The sequence below is a fragment of the Numenius arquata genome, chromosome 8 (genome assembly GCF_964106895.1).
Source record: "Numenius arquata chromosome 8, bNumArq3.hap1.1, whole genome shotgun sequence".
Classification (NCBI taxonomy): Eukaryota; Metazoa; Chordata; class Aves; order Charadriiformes; family Scolopacidae; genus Numenius; species Numenius arquata.
In genome coordinates, this window is record NC_133583.1 from 53,851,351 (window position 1) to 53,868,396 (window position 17,046).

At 38.1% G+C, this 17,046-nt stretch overlaps 2 protein-coding genes across 3 annotated transcripts in view; both read right to left on the minus strand.

Annotated features, from left to right (window-relative positions):
* Window positions 1-17,046, minus strand: part of AGBL4 (AGBL carboxypeptidase 4) — a 948,845-nt gene that overhangs the window by 351,236 nt on the left and 580,563 nt on the right. The window lies entirely within an intron of this gene.
* Window positions 8,518-17,046, minus strand: part of BEND5 (BEN domain containing 5) — a 32,948-nt gene continuing 24,419 nt past the window's right edge. For both annotated transcript variants that reach the window (XM_074151254.1, XM_074151253.1), the window contains exons 5-6: window positions 13,075-13,288; window positions 8,518-9,176 (exon numbers count right to left, since the gene is read on the minus strand). In XM_074151254.1, the coding sequence (XP_074007355.1) occupies window positions 9,016-9,176; window positions 13,075-13,288 (375 nt within the window). In that variant the 3' untranslated portion in view covers window positions 8,518-9,015. The remainder of the gene's footprint in view (window positions 9,177-13,074; window positions 13,289-17,046) is intronic.

Here is a 17,046-nt window from a genome sequence, read left to right on the forward strand (position 1 = left end):
TGCCTTTACAAATAGAAATAAGCCAATAACATGATTTCATAACATTTATAAATGAATAAGTTAATTAACAGGGAATCTTCAGAGAGATGAAGGAAATTTAGAAGAACCTTGTCTGACACTATCTGAAATTCTCAAAGGAAGGGACTTCTTAAAAAAAGATTAATTACAAGTTTTTTTGCTTTACCTTGATAAAATTTCTGTTTACATACTTAAGCTGGGTTTGACCTTCAAAATTCTAGCAAAGAACAATTTTCATTAAACCATCTCAGTGGAGGAAGTTGGCAGTTCCTCATCTTGTCTCTGAGGTTAACTGAGAGTATTAATTATTTAGCAGGGATGGTCAAACAAAATATATGCAAGTCCTATCCAAAGCAACCTTTAATTTATCAAAGTAGACACAGCACAGGTTGATGTATAGCAAGCTCTTCTCCTGTCAGGTCTGATTCCTTTCATAAAGGAAACTCCAGAATCAGAGAGACTCCAGAACAAAATTGTTCCACGAAAGATGCTGTCTCTCCCTGAGGACACCCTCCCTTCATTCCGAGCACGTATACCAGCATAACGATAGCAGCTCTTCACTTCATTCTTTGGCAAGGCACAGGTATCATCAACCAAGAAAACTCCAAACTATCTTGAAGATGGCACAAAATTTAACAATAGTAAAATGACTGTGGCTTCCCTTTCTTCCAAGTTTTATTATTTCGGTGTCCTCTTTTCTGTGAAATTCTGCTCACCTGTTGCACTTAGCAGCTCTGTTTGACACCGTCACCCACCTGCCTGGCTGCGCTATGATTACATGAATGAGCAGTTTGGCAAGCAGGGAGAACATGCTCTGTCTCGTCGTCAGCACACCTATAGTACTAAGTCAAAGAGGAAAGCATATTAGAGATAAATACTCATTTTCAGAACAATATTTTCATGACAGAGCTATACTTAATAGTACAGTAACTAGGACATCAATTGATCAAGAATCAAATAAATACATTTTTTTTTCTACAGAGGCAAATAAAGTTTGCGCCACAAAATGAAATGACAATTATTGTGTATGACGTTCTAACACAAAGTGACATGTGTCCTAAAACATGAGATTGTATCACATTTACTAATACGGTATTTAAGAGAATATCAAGAACTCCTCTATAGAAAGTATTTCCATAAAACTAAAATGAATTTTGGTAGACATAAAGGAAAAATATTACAAAACCAAGTCGTGGCCTAGAAAACATGTGGTAATGGAAGACTGAAGACACCCAGTCTATTGAGATGTCCATGAAGTGGAGAAATACTGAGGCAAGAAACTATTAAGAAAGACAAATCAAGAACCAGGAAATTAGAAGTTAAGCCTGAAAAACTCACAGAGAAATAAGGCACAAGTTGAGCAGCAAGGGCAGTTACCTACTGGAATAAACTACTAAAGGAAAAGACGGATTTAACACTTTGACGCTTTTTCAAGACTGCTTGTTTTTCTAAGTAACACACTGCAGTCCAGCCAAGGTTTCTCTTCAAAGGAGCAACCAAGCAAAGCTTTCTGACATGTTCTGCAGGGGACCACACCATCTCATTGAATGACCCACCAAGCAGACGCATCACAGCCTGCAGACTCTCCACCCACCCTTTAGGCATGTAACTGGACAGCTAAGAACATCCTTCTCGAGAACTGTACTTAGATCACAGAATTTTGAAACAGCTCTTTCTTTCCAAGATCAACAGGTGGCTGGTTTTCATACAGTAAATGGAAAAATGGAGTCCCAGACGGCAATTTAAAGTCATAAATCAGTACGATCTGTCAAAGTTCCTAATGCTTGCCATTGCTCATGCGATGGAAATGACAATCCAAACTTAGGCGTCTTAATTAGGTGGGAAACTTCCAGGCCACTGAGCCTCTGAAAAAGCAGGGGATCCTCTGTTTTGAGAAATGAACATTTTTAAGAGACACTGCTGAAAGATCTGCTTATTCCATCTTACCTCTTTGAGACCTTCATATAAAAGTAAATTTTTCTTTGCTACAATCTATGCTTTGGCACAGCAAGAGAATAAAAAAAAAAAAGGGGGGGAAATGCTGCTATGTGAAGTCCCTGAACTGCAAAGTCTGCCTTACGGTGACAGCAGCAGTACCAGATCTCCTAAGGAAATGTTCTAGCTTTGTGTCACTTATCTCCAAGAATAACAAGCAGGTATTTCACTTCAGAACCCTGCTGTCAACTTGCAAGGCAGGAATTGTGAAACACTTCCATCTCCTTACCTTTAAGGCAAGTGCAGAAGATTGCCTCCCCCTTGTAGAAGGAACAGAAACGAAGACCAGGAAAACAGACAGGGCTGGCTAACATCAGGAAAATTATCAATTTGTGGATTTACATGGCATAGGCAGATTTATACAGAATAACAGTACATTACATCTGTAAACACACAGCTGTGTAACTGCACTAGATAGAGGTCCCTGGGCTGCAGAAGAAAACACTGATTATTCTACTTGTTAAAGGTTAAATTCTTGGCACGTAAGAGTGATTGGACTTTTTTTAATTAATAAAACTTCTCACTGATTGAAACCTTAAATGCCAGTCAAACTGCTTGAGATTTTGTTATTTGGCTACTGACTTAATCTAAATTGCACATATTAATTCTCTGTGGGAAGGTGAAAAGGCCTATGTGACCTCTCCACAACCTGTTCCTTGGGTCCCTGTACCATCAGACATAGGCTCCTCCCATGCATTTGGCTGCTGCCGAGTGGATCTGTTACTTTTTTAAGCATAAGAAAGCCGGAGTGGAAGTTGCACCTATTTGCCAATGTGGCAATAAACAACCTTTGTTGGCCGAGTTGCCTTTAGGTGACTATCCGTAAAGAAAAGACACCCTCTAGGTTGTCCTACCTTACCCTACCCAGGAGGGTGGTTCCTTGCACTGTGCTCCAAAGGAGAGGTGATGCTACAAGACCACCTTCACCCCTGCTTAGCCCCACGTTTAACATCCTCAGTTGCTTATTCCTGTAAGGAAATACAGTGAAATGCAGAACTTGCACAGTGTACATTGGTCCTGGAAGGATGAAAGTGTCCTTGGAACCACAAAGAAACCAGCAAGTGTCAAAGCATTTTAATATGCAATGCAAGAGAAAAATGCAAAATCCTGCTTTCAGGAGTTTTAGCTTTTCATAATCTTAAGACTCTTCAAGAAATGGAAACACAGAACATTAACTTGGGAGACAGGTGCTTTGCCCCATCCACCTCCAATCCTGCTTATTTTGAGAATTATTCTTTAAAGGCACCTCCATAAATCCTGCAGAGGACTCTATATGGAAAGGGAAGACCATGGCACATCTGCCTCACAGATGCAAAATGCCCAAATGGACTATTTTCAAGTATCAGTGGGCTGATATCCCAACTTAAACATGGAGAACGATGTCTCCCATTAAGCTTCTATTCTTCTAATACAAGAAAAATGGAAAACACATGAAAATACATCTTTTTTAAAAAAAACTAAACTACAATTCAGTAAAATTTACATAAACATTCAGGCAGACTTTAAAGACATATTTGAGTATGAAAGAAAGAATATGAAACTCTGCCATGTAAGCTTCTTCATTCATCTGAGTCTCACGTGGCAGAGGCTGGTACCAGTGTGATATGGCACTATCAAGACACATTCCCTCTACTGCTGCCCCAGTATGTCCTTCACCTTCAGGAGGGTGAACACCAAAGGGTGTTCAGAGCCAATTCTTCTGATAATCAGCCAGTCCCACGAAACCTATATCTTTCTCCATTCCAAAAGCATGAAAGCTCATTCTAACTATAAAGGATACACAAGCAACAACAGGCATCATTTCTTATCTTATATTTCACAGGACTTCTAGCCATTGTTATACAGCAATAAAAGCTGTCACCCCCCAGCCTCCCCCTCTCTTGGGTGTTCAGTAAGTTTCCTGTGACTCCAAATCACTAAAGACAAAAATTTAATATGAAAGTAGGTAGCCCAATGCATTAAACTTATATACTAATAAAGAGTTTAGTTCCGTTAAGGTTTTACTATCAATAAAGAAGGAACATAAAGTTGCTATTCCTCTAAATGTGGAGGAAATAATTTCCTTTGTAGGAAGATGCCTTCCAGTCAGAAGGCATCACAGAAAAAAAAACCCTTTAGGCTCAGCTTCTTCCTCTCCTCCCAGACTCACTTTCATCCCTGTTCTGATCCAGACATAATGCAACTTGTCTGATGTCATAGCTGAGGTATTTCCCTCTTTATGGTAAACAAATGATGTCACAACCACAGGACTGTGATTTCACTGCAGGACTGAATGAGCGGGTATCTGAGGCACAGACTGAAAGCTATTGTTCAAACATAAACAGCAGAAATAATTGCAAAAGTAAAGCAAATAAATAGCCAAGTAAATTAATTCCATTTTGAATCACTATTCCTGTTTTCCAAGTCCCAGTAATTCTCTTCTCCCATTTAGGAAGCCTGAGGGGATGAAAAAGTGTCCAAGATGGTGAAATTAAAAATTAGCTACTGAGCATGAAACATGCAATGATTGCACTTCATAACATTTTTATTGCCTCAGTGTTGTATGAATCACAGTTCCACACTGTTACGATGAAAAAAATAACACCAATAAAGTCTAAGCAATTGATGTTATGACTTCATCAATCCGAGACCAAAGGCATGCACAGAATGACAAGTATTTCAAAGCACACTGAGAAAACTACCACCTCATTCTGAAGAAGCACAAGTTCCATCTTTGCATCTTTCTGGAGAGTGGCCATTCTCACAATGAAAGATGGAATGCTGAAATAATCCTCAGAACAGCTCCATGTGACACAATCTCGCTTTCCCTTTCAGAAACCAGCAAAATTTGGGTTTCTCAAGAGTTATGAATGCAGCTGACATGCAGTGAGGCTACAGCTAATACAAGATGTTCCTAGTTCAAAACATTCTCACTCCTTTGAGGTTTTGCATCAAGACACTGTTATTTTAACAGTAACCTGCACTTAACTTCATTTTTTAAAAGTCTACAGATTCTGGAAATATGAAGTTGAAATATCTTTACAATTTCACTAAATCCAAAGAAGTTCAATTTATTGCTACTTAAAACTTCCAAGAGGACAATAATCTAATCTTAAGACAACAAAGCAGCATCGTCGTAATCTACTGGATACAGCATCAAAGGTAGGGTGCAAAGAAATTACCTCCCGCAGGGAGATCGTACCTGCTTTTGACAGTCATGCTCAATAGTGAACCACGCAACCCTAAATTCCTTCGGCTCATGGTTCGACTTTGACATGACTAAATAAGTATTTTAGTCTGGCTGTATTAAAAAAAAAAAAATAAAATAATCTCCCATTTCTATAAAGCATCACTACATCCAAAACTGTTCTGTAACAGCAGAACCTAACATTTATTTATTTTTTTTCTCTCTAGCAAATACTAGCTTTCTTTAATTGAGTGGCTAGGCATCTTGACTAAGGTATTAAAATCTCTGGTAAGATTCTTTCCTTTAATATAAAAGCTCATTTCCTTTATAAAATCATTAATAGAAAATAAAGCCCTTTTTGTTCACTCTAATCTTGCTTCCTTGCAAGTGTGCCAGAGGCACTTTAATATGGATCAGCTCGTGAATATCACAAATTACAGTAGCAACGTGTGGCAACAAAGGATCAGATTATTCGTGTAACAGTAATACCTTCCTTTTTTGATAAAAAAAAAAGAAGTAAACAGTATGCATTGATCTCTCAGGACAAAAAGTCAGTTCCACTTAAATTTGTTTTTCCGATACTTACAAATCCAGGTTTACAGTACGGAGTAAGAGCACAGCACAAACCTTAGAATGATGAACGAGGAGTATGACAGGGCATAATAAAACCCACTTCATTTTATGTCAGAATTCTCTCCTGTTTCACATGATGTACAGGTATGAAGCTAAGCGAGAGCAGGAAAAAGTCAGTAGGCGCTATTTTTGCATAATGTTTCCTATGGGAGATTCACGGCAGATGCATTATGAAGAAAGCAAAACAATGTACAGGCAGGCAAAACTACGGAAGAATTAATGTAGCAACAAGAACAGCACTGGCCGTAAATGCAGCACAAAAAGTGAAATTAAATTCAAAGTTAATTTATACAACACTATTTCAACGCAGAAAAGTGCACCCCATTAAACTTTGTATTTTTCCTTGGGTAATGCTGGAACACGGGACAACTGCAGCCCATTTCCCTACTTGGAACAGACACACTGGGAAAGACTTTGTACATAGAGTCTTCATATGCGTCCATGGGAGGGGAATTATATATATTATTTATACACACCTGATATCCACTGCAGAGCCCTCCACACGTTGCCTTACAACTACAGCATGTAAAACTGGCTTATTATTAGCAAAAAAAATTATTTCCAGAAATTCAAAGACTTAGTCCAAGTTACAATACAATAAAGAGGTATATTATCTTTAACACGTCCTATTCCTTTACCATAACTCAGCAATGCTTCAGGTGCTGCTCACGTTAAATGCCAGTTGCCCAGTCCAAAGGACCCCACACAACGCTACACTTCAAAGGGAAGCAAACCTTTCATGCCAGCCAAATCCTCCTGTTGAACTCCGCTAAAAAACACCCGGGCTGAGGGAAACTCCAAGAAGAAATGAATGAAGACTTCCAAGACACCTTCTTCAAAAAGACTATTCAAATTCTTCAGCAATAACATAGTAGCAGTAACAGTAACATCTGATGGGACAAGTCTGTCAAGGAAAAGTCTTAGAAAGGTGATGCCGGCTTTGTGGAAAGACTTAAGAGTCTCTGATTTTTGGGGCCAGGCTGGAGTCCTAATTCTAATTAAATTCTAATCTGCTTTTCCCAGGTTTCATAAAATGCTATCTCAAATAGACTTGTCTTCTAAGAAGTGCAGCATGATCTTCTCGTTAAAGAATCTGTTAAAATGAAAACACATTAGTACTAAAGCCATAAAAGACTGAGGAAATTATGGGCATTCTCCCCCAAACTACTGGATTGCCCTAAAATCACTTGAAAAAAAATTTGCATATTCACAAGTCTGCTTGAAAAGTGGGAACTTGCTGTTTAAGTGTTTCTTCAATGTTATCTCTATTTTGTTCTTTAATTAATAAAAGGATACATGCGCTGACATTATAAACACTAATTTGCTATTTAGCATCCCAAATTGGGAAGCATAAACATTTACGCACTTCATTAAACACTACCTAAGAACACTTTGAGATTAAGAGGAGACAAGCTAGGCTGTTAGATGCAATTTCAGAATACACATAAGCCACCATAAGAAAAACCCCAAACCACTCCTCCATTTCCGTGCCTCGGCATGAATGCTCCCTGGCTCTATCCTACTGGCACCAGCCCTTAGGAAACGAACCTTGGAAATCAGTGAGATCTGACCCACATGCGTAATCGCAAGTGCCAGTTTTAAGGGAAGGACTGGGAACGCGGAGACACGAGCAGCGAAAGTGGGAAGTAACCTGTTTGGCAGGAGGGTATACTTGGATTGGCACAAGCCAACCATGACACTGCACTTTAGAAAGCATAAAAAAAAAAAAAAAAAAAAACTTATATCCTGAATTAAACCATCATTGAAGCAGGTGTGGGGTACAGGAAGAGGCAACGTGGTGTTTCTCTCCATCTCTTCTAAAATAGGCACTGCAGTTCTGGCTCACCTCCTCTCCCTTCCCCTCTTCCCTCCATCCACCCCAGCCCCTTAAAGAATCCTTGCTTTGCTCCTTTCAGATTATCTCTGAGTACAGGACACCGAGATGGGTTTAACGTCAGGCTACACCAGTGCTCCAGGAAGACGGTAAGAAACGGTAAGTCTTTCAAAACTACAGGAAGCAGAACTTCAGTGGCAGAAAAGGAACAAACGCTGACACTCAGGAACAGCCACCCTGAAAGGCAGATAATCACATCTGTATGCGTAAAATAAACGGGAGGTGAACTAAGATCACTAACGTAACAAATCCTCAAAATTGATCAGCCCAGGCCTCTACAAACCTTATTCTCAAAATCCTTAATGAAAAAAGACTTAAGGCTATTTTCTTTCACTTACAGACAATCAGGTATAACTCAGACCCACAACAAATTGTTCCTTATAACTTTGCATCATAAATCTAACCTCATTGTAGAAAATTACTTTTATTTTTGATTTAAATTTGTGCTAAAAGTGTCCACTGTTAAATTATGGACTCAGATGAAATGGTACTTAATTTTTCTATTATACATAATCTTACCATAGTGTGGCAATCTTTAATTGATTGAAAATACAAATACACTAAAAATATAAGAACAGTAATATGGACATACTGAAGAGTTTTGTACCATAACCAGAAATATGAAAAGTGCCTTGTTGCCTGAAAAAGAGCTATTTTCAATTTTATATTTTTTTTTAAATAAATTATCATGATTTTACAACTTACAGCTCTGGGTTCTTTGTTGTTTGGGTGGGTTTTTTTAAACTATGACAGCAGTGGTGATCCAACTACAAGACAATAAGTGAAAAAGAAGCATTCTTTGTGTGTTTTTGACCAAATATATTGTTCAAGATCAAAACAAAGATTTATAAAAACAAACGATTAAAATTTCAGTTCAGAAAAACACTTTGTAAAATACAATAAAACCCTTTTTCAATAGCAAAGTGGATTTTGTACAGCTCTTCCTTCTAAGCAGATGTTTAATGCAGCCTAGATCCACTAACTCCAATAAAACAAAACGTAGGCAAAATGGGTTGGTATTCCCAGAATTACAACCTATATACAGAACTGCAGGTAACATACTGCAACTCATTGCAAAAACCTTTGAAAATTCGCTCTTTCATTGTGAGTGGACTTACAATATATCTTACATTATTTAAAAGCAGGTTACACCATAGAAAGGCTTTTGACAGAACCGCTCAAAAAATGAATCAGTCATAGGAGGAGAGTGATGCTTCAAGTCAGCTTCTCCCGCCAGCAAAAACGCCACACAAATAAAAAAAAAACAACACTTAAGTAAAACACTAAGACTTTATTAAAAATCCAAAATTTATTGCAAATTGTACTTTGCACTTTCCCTCCTTTCTTCATTTTTACATGATTTATTGATATCCATGATTTTTTCACAGATGTACTTGTTGACTTTGGAGAGTCTCTGTGCAATTTCAGTTTCATCCACAGTTTCTTGTGCTATTCTATCATACAAACATTCTGGGGAGAAAAAAAAAAAAAAGGAAAGAGCCATTAGTACATTTTTAGAAAAGAATATAGCCCTATGTTGGGCTAACTACTCAAGAGACAGCACTGAGTAAGCACTGTGTATATTTGTTGCAAGACAACAGAAGCTTTCATTGATCCACTGGCTACCTTGTTAAAGACAAGATATTTCACCAGGCTTGAATCTTTGGCACGGCCAACTTCCAGTTATGCTGTGACTACATTAATAGGCTTTCTATACAGAAACAAGGCTAAATCCAACCTTTTACGGTATCAACCTTGCCTGCCTAACTCTTGTATTTGTCCATATCTCCACAGCAGATTTAGAATCTTTTCCCAGGTGAACGGTCTCACTAGAACTGCTGTTACCTACAGTTCCCTGTGAGTCCCTCCTACCATCACACCTTCAAGACAGTAAGTGAATGATAATGGTTAGGAAGAGAAGCAGTAACCAGTAGGAGAAGACTTTAACTGATCTATTTTATTTTTTAAATCTGTTCAACATACATTAGCGCCTGCATCTTTATCGGACACCCTGTCCCTGGGTGTATTTCGCTTTTATGAGTAGATTATTCAGGGGGAGAGCCATCTTCTTGCACGTTTGCACAACACGCTTTGTGAACTTCACTGGAATACCAAAAGCAACCAATGGTAATAACTGCAAAAGCAACGAGGGCAGTGAAAGTTGAGACAATTCTGCTCCACAGAGCCAGGATCCTGCAGAGATTACTGGAATCAGAGGTGATGCAACACACCCAGCTCCTTAGTGACAGGCAGGTCTGGTTTTTTTTTTTTATTTTCATAACCAGAACAATGTATTTTGCTGTGTAGTTTTCCCTGATTGATTAAACAAACTCTGTTCTGCTTTGCCTAGTAATCTATTCCAGTAGCCGTTTATTGCTTCATATACAGAAAGCCATAGAGATTATTGCTTAATTAACATGGTTTATAACATTTCTAATGCGTCATATTAAAAAGTTATGAAAATTAAGTACTATGCATGCTTTTTAGTTCATTTTGAAACCTCTCAGAAGTTGTATAAAAGGTTATTTTGCATTAACAAGGTTTATAACAGTGCCCATGCATCATACTTTTTATAATTTCTTTATTACGTACCACACAGTAGGGATTTTTAGGAAGCTAGAGATACCAGACACATTAAGAGCTAATGCTGTCGTTCAAAAATCTGTTTTAAATAAGTTAGTCTGTGTCAACAGAATGATGAGAACATCTAAAACAATGTGAATTTTATGTTGTAAGATGTACTGAATGTAAAATAAATAAAATTAATCAGCAGGCAGCCTGACAGCCGAAATACTGATCATCAGTAAACTATGATTTGAAATACAATACCTAAGGAGAGGCACGTACTGAGAACCTGAAGAAACACAGTATGTTTGAAGGACATAAACTTGTACTACAATAATCTCAAGGAATACTCCCAGGTTGCAGCAGATACACCTAGTAAGGTGAACTTCCAGTAAAATACAGGCTGCGTTATCAGTTTAGCCACAATGCCAAGGAAAGAATCACTTGACAGAACTCATCCATCAGCTGTGATTCTTAAAGTCAGTGTGACCCAGACAGATCCATGACCATCACAGTTTTTTCACTTCCATTTCTATGAAGGACTGTAGAAATAGTACTGTAGTCATCACATAAGGATGCCGGCTGAGGGGCTCCGAAGAATGATTTGGGGGTTCTGCTCCTGCATTGTCTTTTGGCTTTAGAGGAGCATACAGATACCCCTTGGTAATTCTGCCTGGACCAAAATTTCAAGTAGACCTCAAAGACTAACATGGAGCTTTACTTCTATCTGTGATGCCTGATCCAAGTCATTGGCCACGTAAAGTCTAACTTCCTCGCATATCACCATTTATCCACTTGCTACTAGTTTTTTTTTTTGTTTTATTTTCTTCTCCATTTCTCTATAACTTCTTATGTGATTACTTCCAGCTTTCCAGGAAACACTGCTGGCATGATGGGGCAAGACCTGCTAACATTGACGCAAATGCAAAGGACACAACAACATGGAAAATCATGGTTACGTGCTACCCAGTTACCACCGATACAGGAGGTCTGTCTGCTGCCACCTAAAACATTGGCCATGCAGTTTAAATGGTTCAAGAGGAGATTGTACAGTCTTGAGTCTAACAAAAGGGCAGTCAAAGACAAGGTGAAATAAACACTGGAAAGAGGAACATGGAAAACCAGGGTGTGGAACGGTAGAATTCAAATGAAGGTTGAGGCTGGAAGCAAAAGTATGACAGAAAACACAGGAAAACAAGGAAACAGGGAAGAGCTGAGTTGCTGGAAAGCGTGAAGGTACGTAAGAGAAGAAAGGGAAGGACCCCATCTGCCTCTCACCATGTACCTGTTGGAGAGTACTCCCCAACTCACAGTAGTCAAAACAAGGGGAGTTAGAAGAAATCTATCATCTAAATGGCTCGAGCAACACAGGCTGCCCCTGACCGAAGCAGAAGAGGAAATTCTTACACAGGCAACCTTGCCAGCAGCACTGAGGAGCAACAGCCTCCAGCAGGGAAACTAGAAAGCTCTTTGCAATGGGCCAGTGAAAAATAACCCCTTTTTAACTGCGTGTTTGTAAGTGCACATCTGGGTAGCCAATTCTGCTTCCCATTAGGAGCTGAGAAGGGTAGCCACAGCCACAGAGTGGATTCCTTACGTGGCCAGCACATCATTACTTTACTACATGTCTTAGGATTGCACCAAAAGGTCCCAGCCAGAACTAGAAAATCAGTATGGAACAGCTTGCACTTCCACGTATATTCTTAAAACAGATTAGTAAAAAAAACCAAACACCATGTCTTTTACTCATTTCTTACAAACTAAGAAAGATGATAGTACGAAGATCAGTTTCCAACTTTTCCCCACACAACACAGACACACGCACACACTCAAACAGGAATTACATTTCTTACTTCCAAAACATGGTACTTGCAAGGCAGATTACAACAGCTCTTAGAGAGTTCATAGTTAAGAGCACATAGCAACTAAAAATAGGAAATACAGACTAATGAAGCTAAATAGGGAGTTTCTTTCAGCCCTACTGCAATTTAATATGAACACAAAATCTATAAATCCGATTTCAGTATGTATTCCATGAGGAACCAACTCAGTTCTGACTTTAAAAAAAAGCCTGAAATACCAAGAGAGACAGAAATGAATGCAAAACACAAGCAGGATGATACAAAGGGACTGAAATTCACTATTCATTTTAAATAAAGGAGGTGGCCTTCTCTCTCTCAAAGCACTGTATCTGTGGACTCAGGCTTATAGTAACTGAAAGTGTCGTTGCAATTTTTCCTGCCAGATAGATCAGAGATTTACACTTCCTCTTCAAATTCAAGTGCAACAATTAATTTTTACTATTTCCATTTTCTCCACTTAAAAGGGTAACACTATTCTTTCTCACCTTTGAAGGAATGCGTATTTTTATAGTCACAGCTATAATGGTTTCTGTGCCTCATGCCAGAGTTGGTTACATTCTGGATGGAAGAATGCGGCAAAGCTACTCTCAGGCTTGTTAAAAGGAATATATGCATTTTTAAAAAATCACTATGTTATAAATGAATTCCAGAACAACATGTTGTTCTTCAGGCTCAGTGTCCTGTCCTGCAAGTGGTTCAAAGTGATGATCTTCTTGAACCTTACTGAAGTACGACTCTTCAGCTGTGAAGGCCTGCACTGCGCACAGCTATTGCAATGTGATTTACTTTTCCTGAATATGTATGCGCTTCACAATGCAATAGCAATTTGAATTACAGTTTTTAATCAGTTAATTTTATATGAGCTGAAAAGAAGCATCTTTCAACTCAATGATTAATAGTTAAACTCCAAAGCAGGAAGCAAAAGTTTTCAAATAACCTACCTCTGACAATGCTTAATTTGTGAGGTGAGAGAGGTGGCTTGGGAACGGCATCTTTCTTTTTTTTGGTTGCAACTCCTGTGACACTTCTGTTCTTGAGAACATCTGTTCCCCAAATCATAACCGCTAGATTTTTTGTATACTTTGAATCTCCTTGTGTTACTTGCAGCTGGTGCCATTTCTCCTCATCTACCCAAATTCCACTGCCAAGATGGACCTAGAAGGTAGTAATAATAACAACTTATCTATGGTATGTAGCACACAACAGTATCCAAGTGCTGTAGGAACATTAATATTAGGTACTATAATAACAGTAATTAGGGCTGAACAAATCCATTTTGCCTAATTCTGAAACTTCTCCAACTTTGTGGGTCAGGGAGTTCAAGTCAACCTCTTACATAATATAGTTCCTCTTCCTTTTTGTTCTCAATTCTTCTTACTCTCTACTTTTTCGTCCCCACAAAGCCTACCACCTGAAAGACTATATTCAGGAACAGAGATAGAAGAAGGAAAACAGTAAACACATTTAGTATTATAAAGGTATGCACAGCATATAAATAAAGCAGTTGCACCAGCCTAATTTAGGGGTAAGATGAAATATTGTCTTCAGCATGAAAGCTTCCTTTTGGCCAAAACAGACTTTACCAAAAGCATATTTTGGAGGCAGTGAAGAGGGAAATACTTCCTAAGTTGTATCCTGTACCTGTTGGTAAAATTCAGCCTGATCGTTTAAAGTAACTAGAAGGGGAGAAGGGATCGAGAGCTACAATTTCAATATAAGGCAAGACAGTTAGGAAGTTTCATAAACTTCCAATTCTATAATGAAGTTTGCCTATCACGTACGATCAGTCTATCCAGGCGAATACTGTTTTGTGGTAAGGCAATGACCCATTGCTGCGACATCATAAACTTTCCATTATGCAGACAATGGGGAGCAGAGATATTTCACTGAAGTAGTAAAGCAGAATAATATGGATACTGGGAAATGCAGTGTGAAGCCATTGTAGAGTCTCCAAAAGGAAGCTGATGGAGTCTAGTTGTGTTTATTAGTCTTGCTCAGCATTGACTACGCCAGCTTGACCCCCACAGAGCTACCCCATACCTATACCCCAAACTTCCCAGTGCTCCAGACTTAAGATGAATGCAGGATGAGAATCTGAGTACCATCCTTAGGCTGGCACTGCGTTTGTCTGAGCTGATAGTCCTGATAACCAGGATGCCATCAAGCAACAGCAAGGAAAACAACTCCACTAGTAATTAGCACAGGTCTGACATGAGTGCAACCAGGACGCAAACGCTGGCCCTGTGTAGAACCACAGAGAATACTTTGTACCTTGTATGTCTATGGTCCTAATTCCTGGAGCACAGTGCAGGCACCTGAACTGCCTCTGCACACAAAAAGCTTTGCCCACGTGGTGATGAACTTCATTCGCTTGGACCCGCACTTGTTCATCATCCATGACCAGCTCATGCATGACCCAGCTATTCTAACTACTGATAAGAGCTCACTGCACTGGAAAGGAAGAAGATAATTCTGTAAAAGTGCAAAATACCAAAAATACGTATCAATTGGGTTGTTATATCAAAAATTTAGATTTCATAAAATCTGATCAAATGTATGTTCTTTCTGTAACACAAACAACGGTCATAAAAACTTACTGCCTCCTCATGATTAAAAAGAAAATCCTGTGAACAAAATTCTATGGCAAAACTATATTAGGAGACTGTTTGCCTTAACTGTTTTTCTTTTAGTTTTTCATGGTTTTACTCCTTTCAGGTGGCATTAAATAATCTGTGCCTGCTACCCATACGGATCTGAACAGTATCACTTAAGTCCCATTAAATGCAATGAAAATTGGACAAAGCTACTGTACAATTTTATATACCTGTAATTTTACTGCCTGTATTCAACCAAAACCCATTTTTCCTTTAAATGGAAACCTGCTTTAATTATTAATGAGGGCTATAACCTGAAGAAATTTTTTATTACAACAGCATCCTTCAAAAGCAACAAGTTGTTTAAAAACTTAAATAGAAAAATATGAATGGCTTGGCTACCAGCTACCTTATAAAAAACAAATGAAAAGTCTAAGTTCCTCAAAGTATAAAACCATGAAGAAAGCTGCATCTCTTGCAGAATCTTCTACATTAAAGGGATTCTAAGAAGCTTTTCACAAGCCCACATGGTATTTAGATCTTGTAATAGATGCAAATGAAACTAGTAATAAGAACATGAACACCCCTTTTTTCCTTCCTTCTCTTTTGTTGAGCCTCTTCATAATTGATTTTAAAAAAAAAATCACACTCTTTTGGTGCTCTCTACATATTTTGTAAGACAATTTCAATCAGAGTGAGCAGTCTGGGCTCAGAAAACAATCACGTTACAGTTATAATTCAGTTATTTCTGTTTTGATCTTGAAAAGGTTATCTGTAAAAATGAGTATAAGTCACTTAGAAAATAACTAAGATTAGGAATGTTATGACATGCCAAATTTTGGATGTCTGTATTACATTAGTTGCAGAGAGTGCTGTATTTGATCAAAAATCTGATTCTGCTCTGCCAAAATTAGAGTTTGTCTTTGCTAAAGAATGTTTAGTCTCTTAAGCTACTACATTATTCATTAGCTTGAAGTTACTTAAAAGAAAACAAGTTACAGCAAATATTTTTAATATTTATGTTTCAGATAGATCATGTCTTCTTTGAACATACTTCATTTATTAAAATAAGTTATCACTGGTATGAAACACCTATGGTAAGAGCAACTACGTGACAGACAGCCACAGACACAGAAATATTATGTCTCCCTTTTTCTATTTCTAGCACTGTTACGGCAAGGAATTTCATCTGTCCATGTCTCAGTTTACCTCTCTGTAAAACAGGCTCGGTACCGTTTCCTATTACTCCCAAAGCTACGGGAAGCTTACTCTGCTCCAGATTCAGAAGCCATTTCCTTCTTGCTGGAAGAGCTGCCCCATGGGCCAGACCCTTGGCTTGATGAAATCAATGGGAACTTTACCCCCAATTTCAGCAAACGCAGGATCAACCTTCAAGCACAACGTAACAGAAACAACAGCAAATTCAAAGCAATGCTCACCACTGTAACTGTGCTAACGTGCAATATATCTAAAATGTATCTCAGAAGATGGACCCTTTTTTCTTTCTTTCTTTTTTTTTTTTTTTTTTTTTTTTTACTTCTTCTTTTCTTTAAATGAATGCCATAGACTCTTTTTCAGTAACTCTGTTCTCCCTCTGGAGAGGAGAGATTTATCTGCTTTGAAAGAATCCTACTAAGATCAAATCCGATGCCACAAAGGGCAAGATTTCTAAAAAAGTATTTCACCTACTCTAGTGGTGCATGTCAATAAAGTAGTACTGAAAAAAAGGCATAAATAAGAAAAATTGAAAAAACTACCCTCCAACACTGTAAATACGTTATTAGTTCACATTTCTGGAATCTGAGCTGGCTGAAGCCCCAGTAAATAGGTAAACTTAAAGAAAGACCAAAATTACAAAAAGGAAGTTAAAGAGATTTTAATATCTGTAAAGACAGAGAAAACTTCAGCAACAGAAGTGCCAAGGAGCTGGCAGATGAAATAAAGGTGCAAGAAAAGATGCATACAAATACTAAAGGATGTGCCCTATCCCACAAACCTTAACTGGAAAAAAAGAAGGTAAACCGAACTCTCACAGTAATATATGCTAAGTTTTCATTGCACAAATATACACAAAATATACAAGCAAATGACATATGTTAAATATATTAGGCAAGAAAAGCTATTTGAACAAAGTATTTGTCAAACTGCCAAGAATATACTATTTTTCACATACATTTTGTCTTCAACAATTATGTCAAATTCAGCTTCAAGAATGACAGACACTTCTGGAGTCAATCTTGTAATGCACATCTGAAAATGTAATATTTCATGCTATTCCATCAGTAATTCCACTGTATGCCAAAGCTGAAATGGGCATTT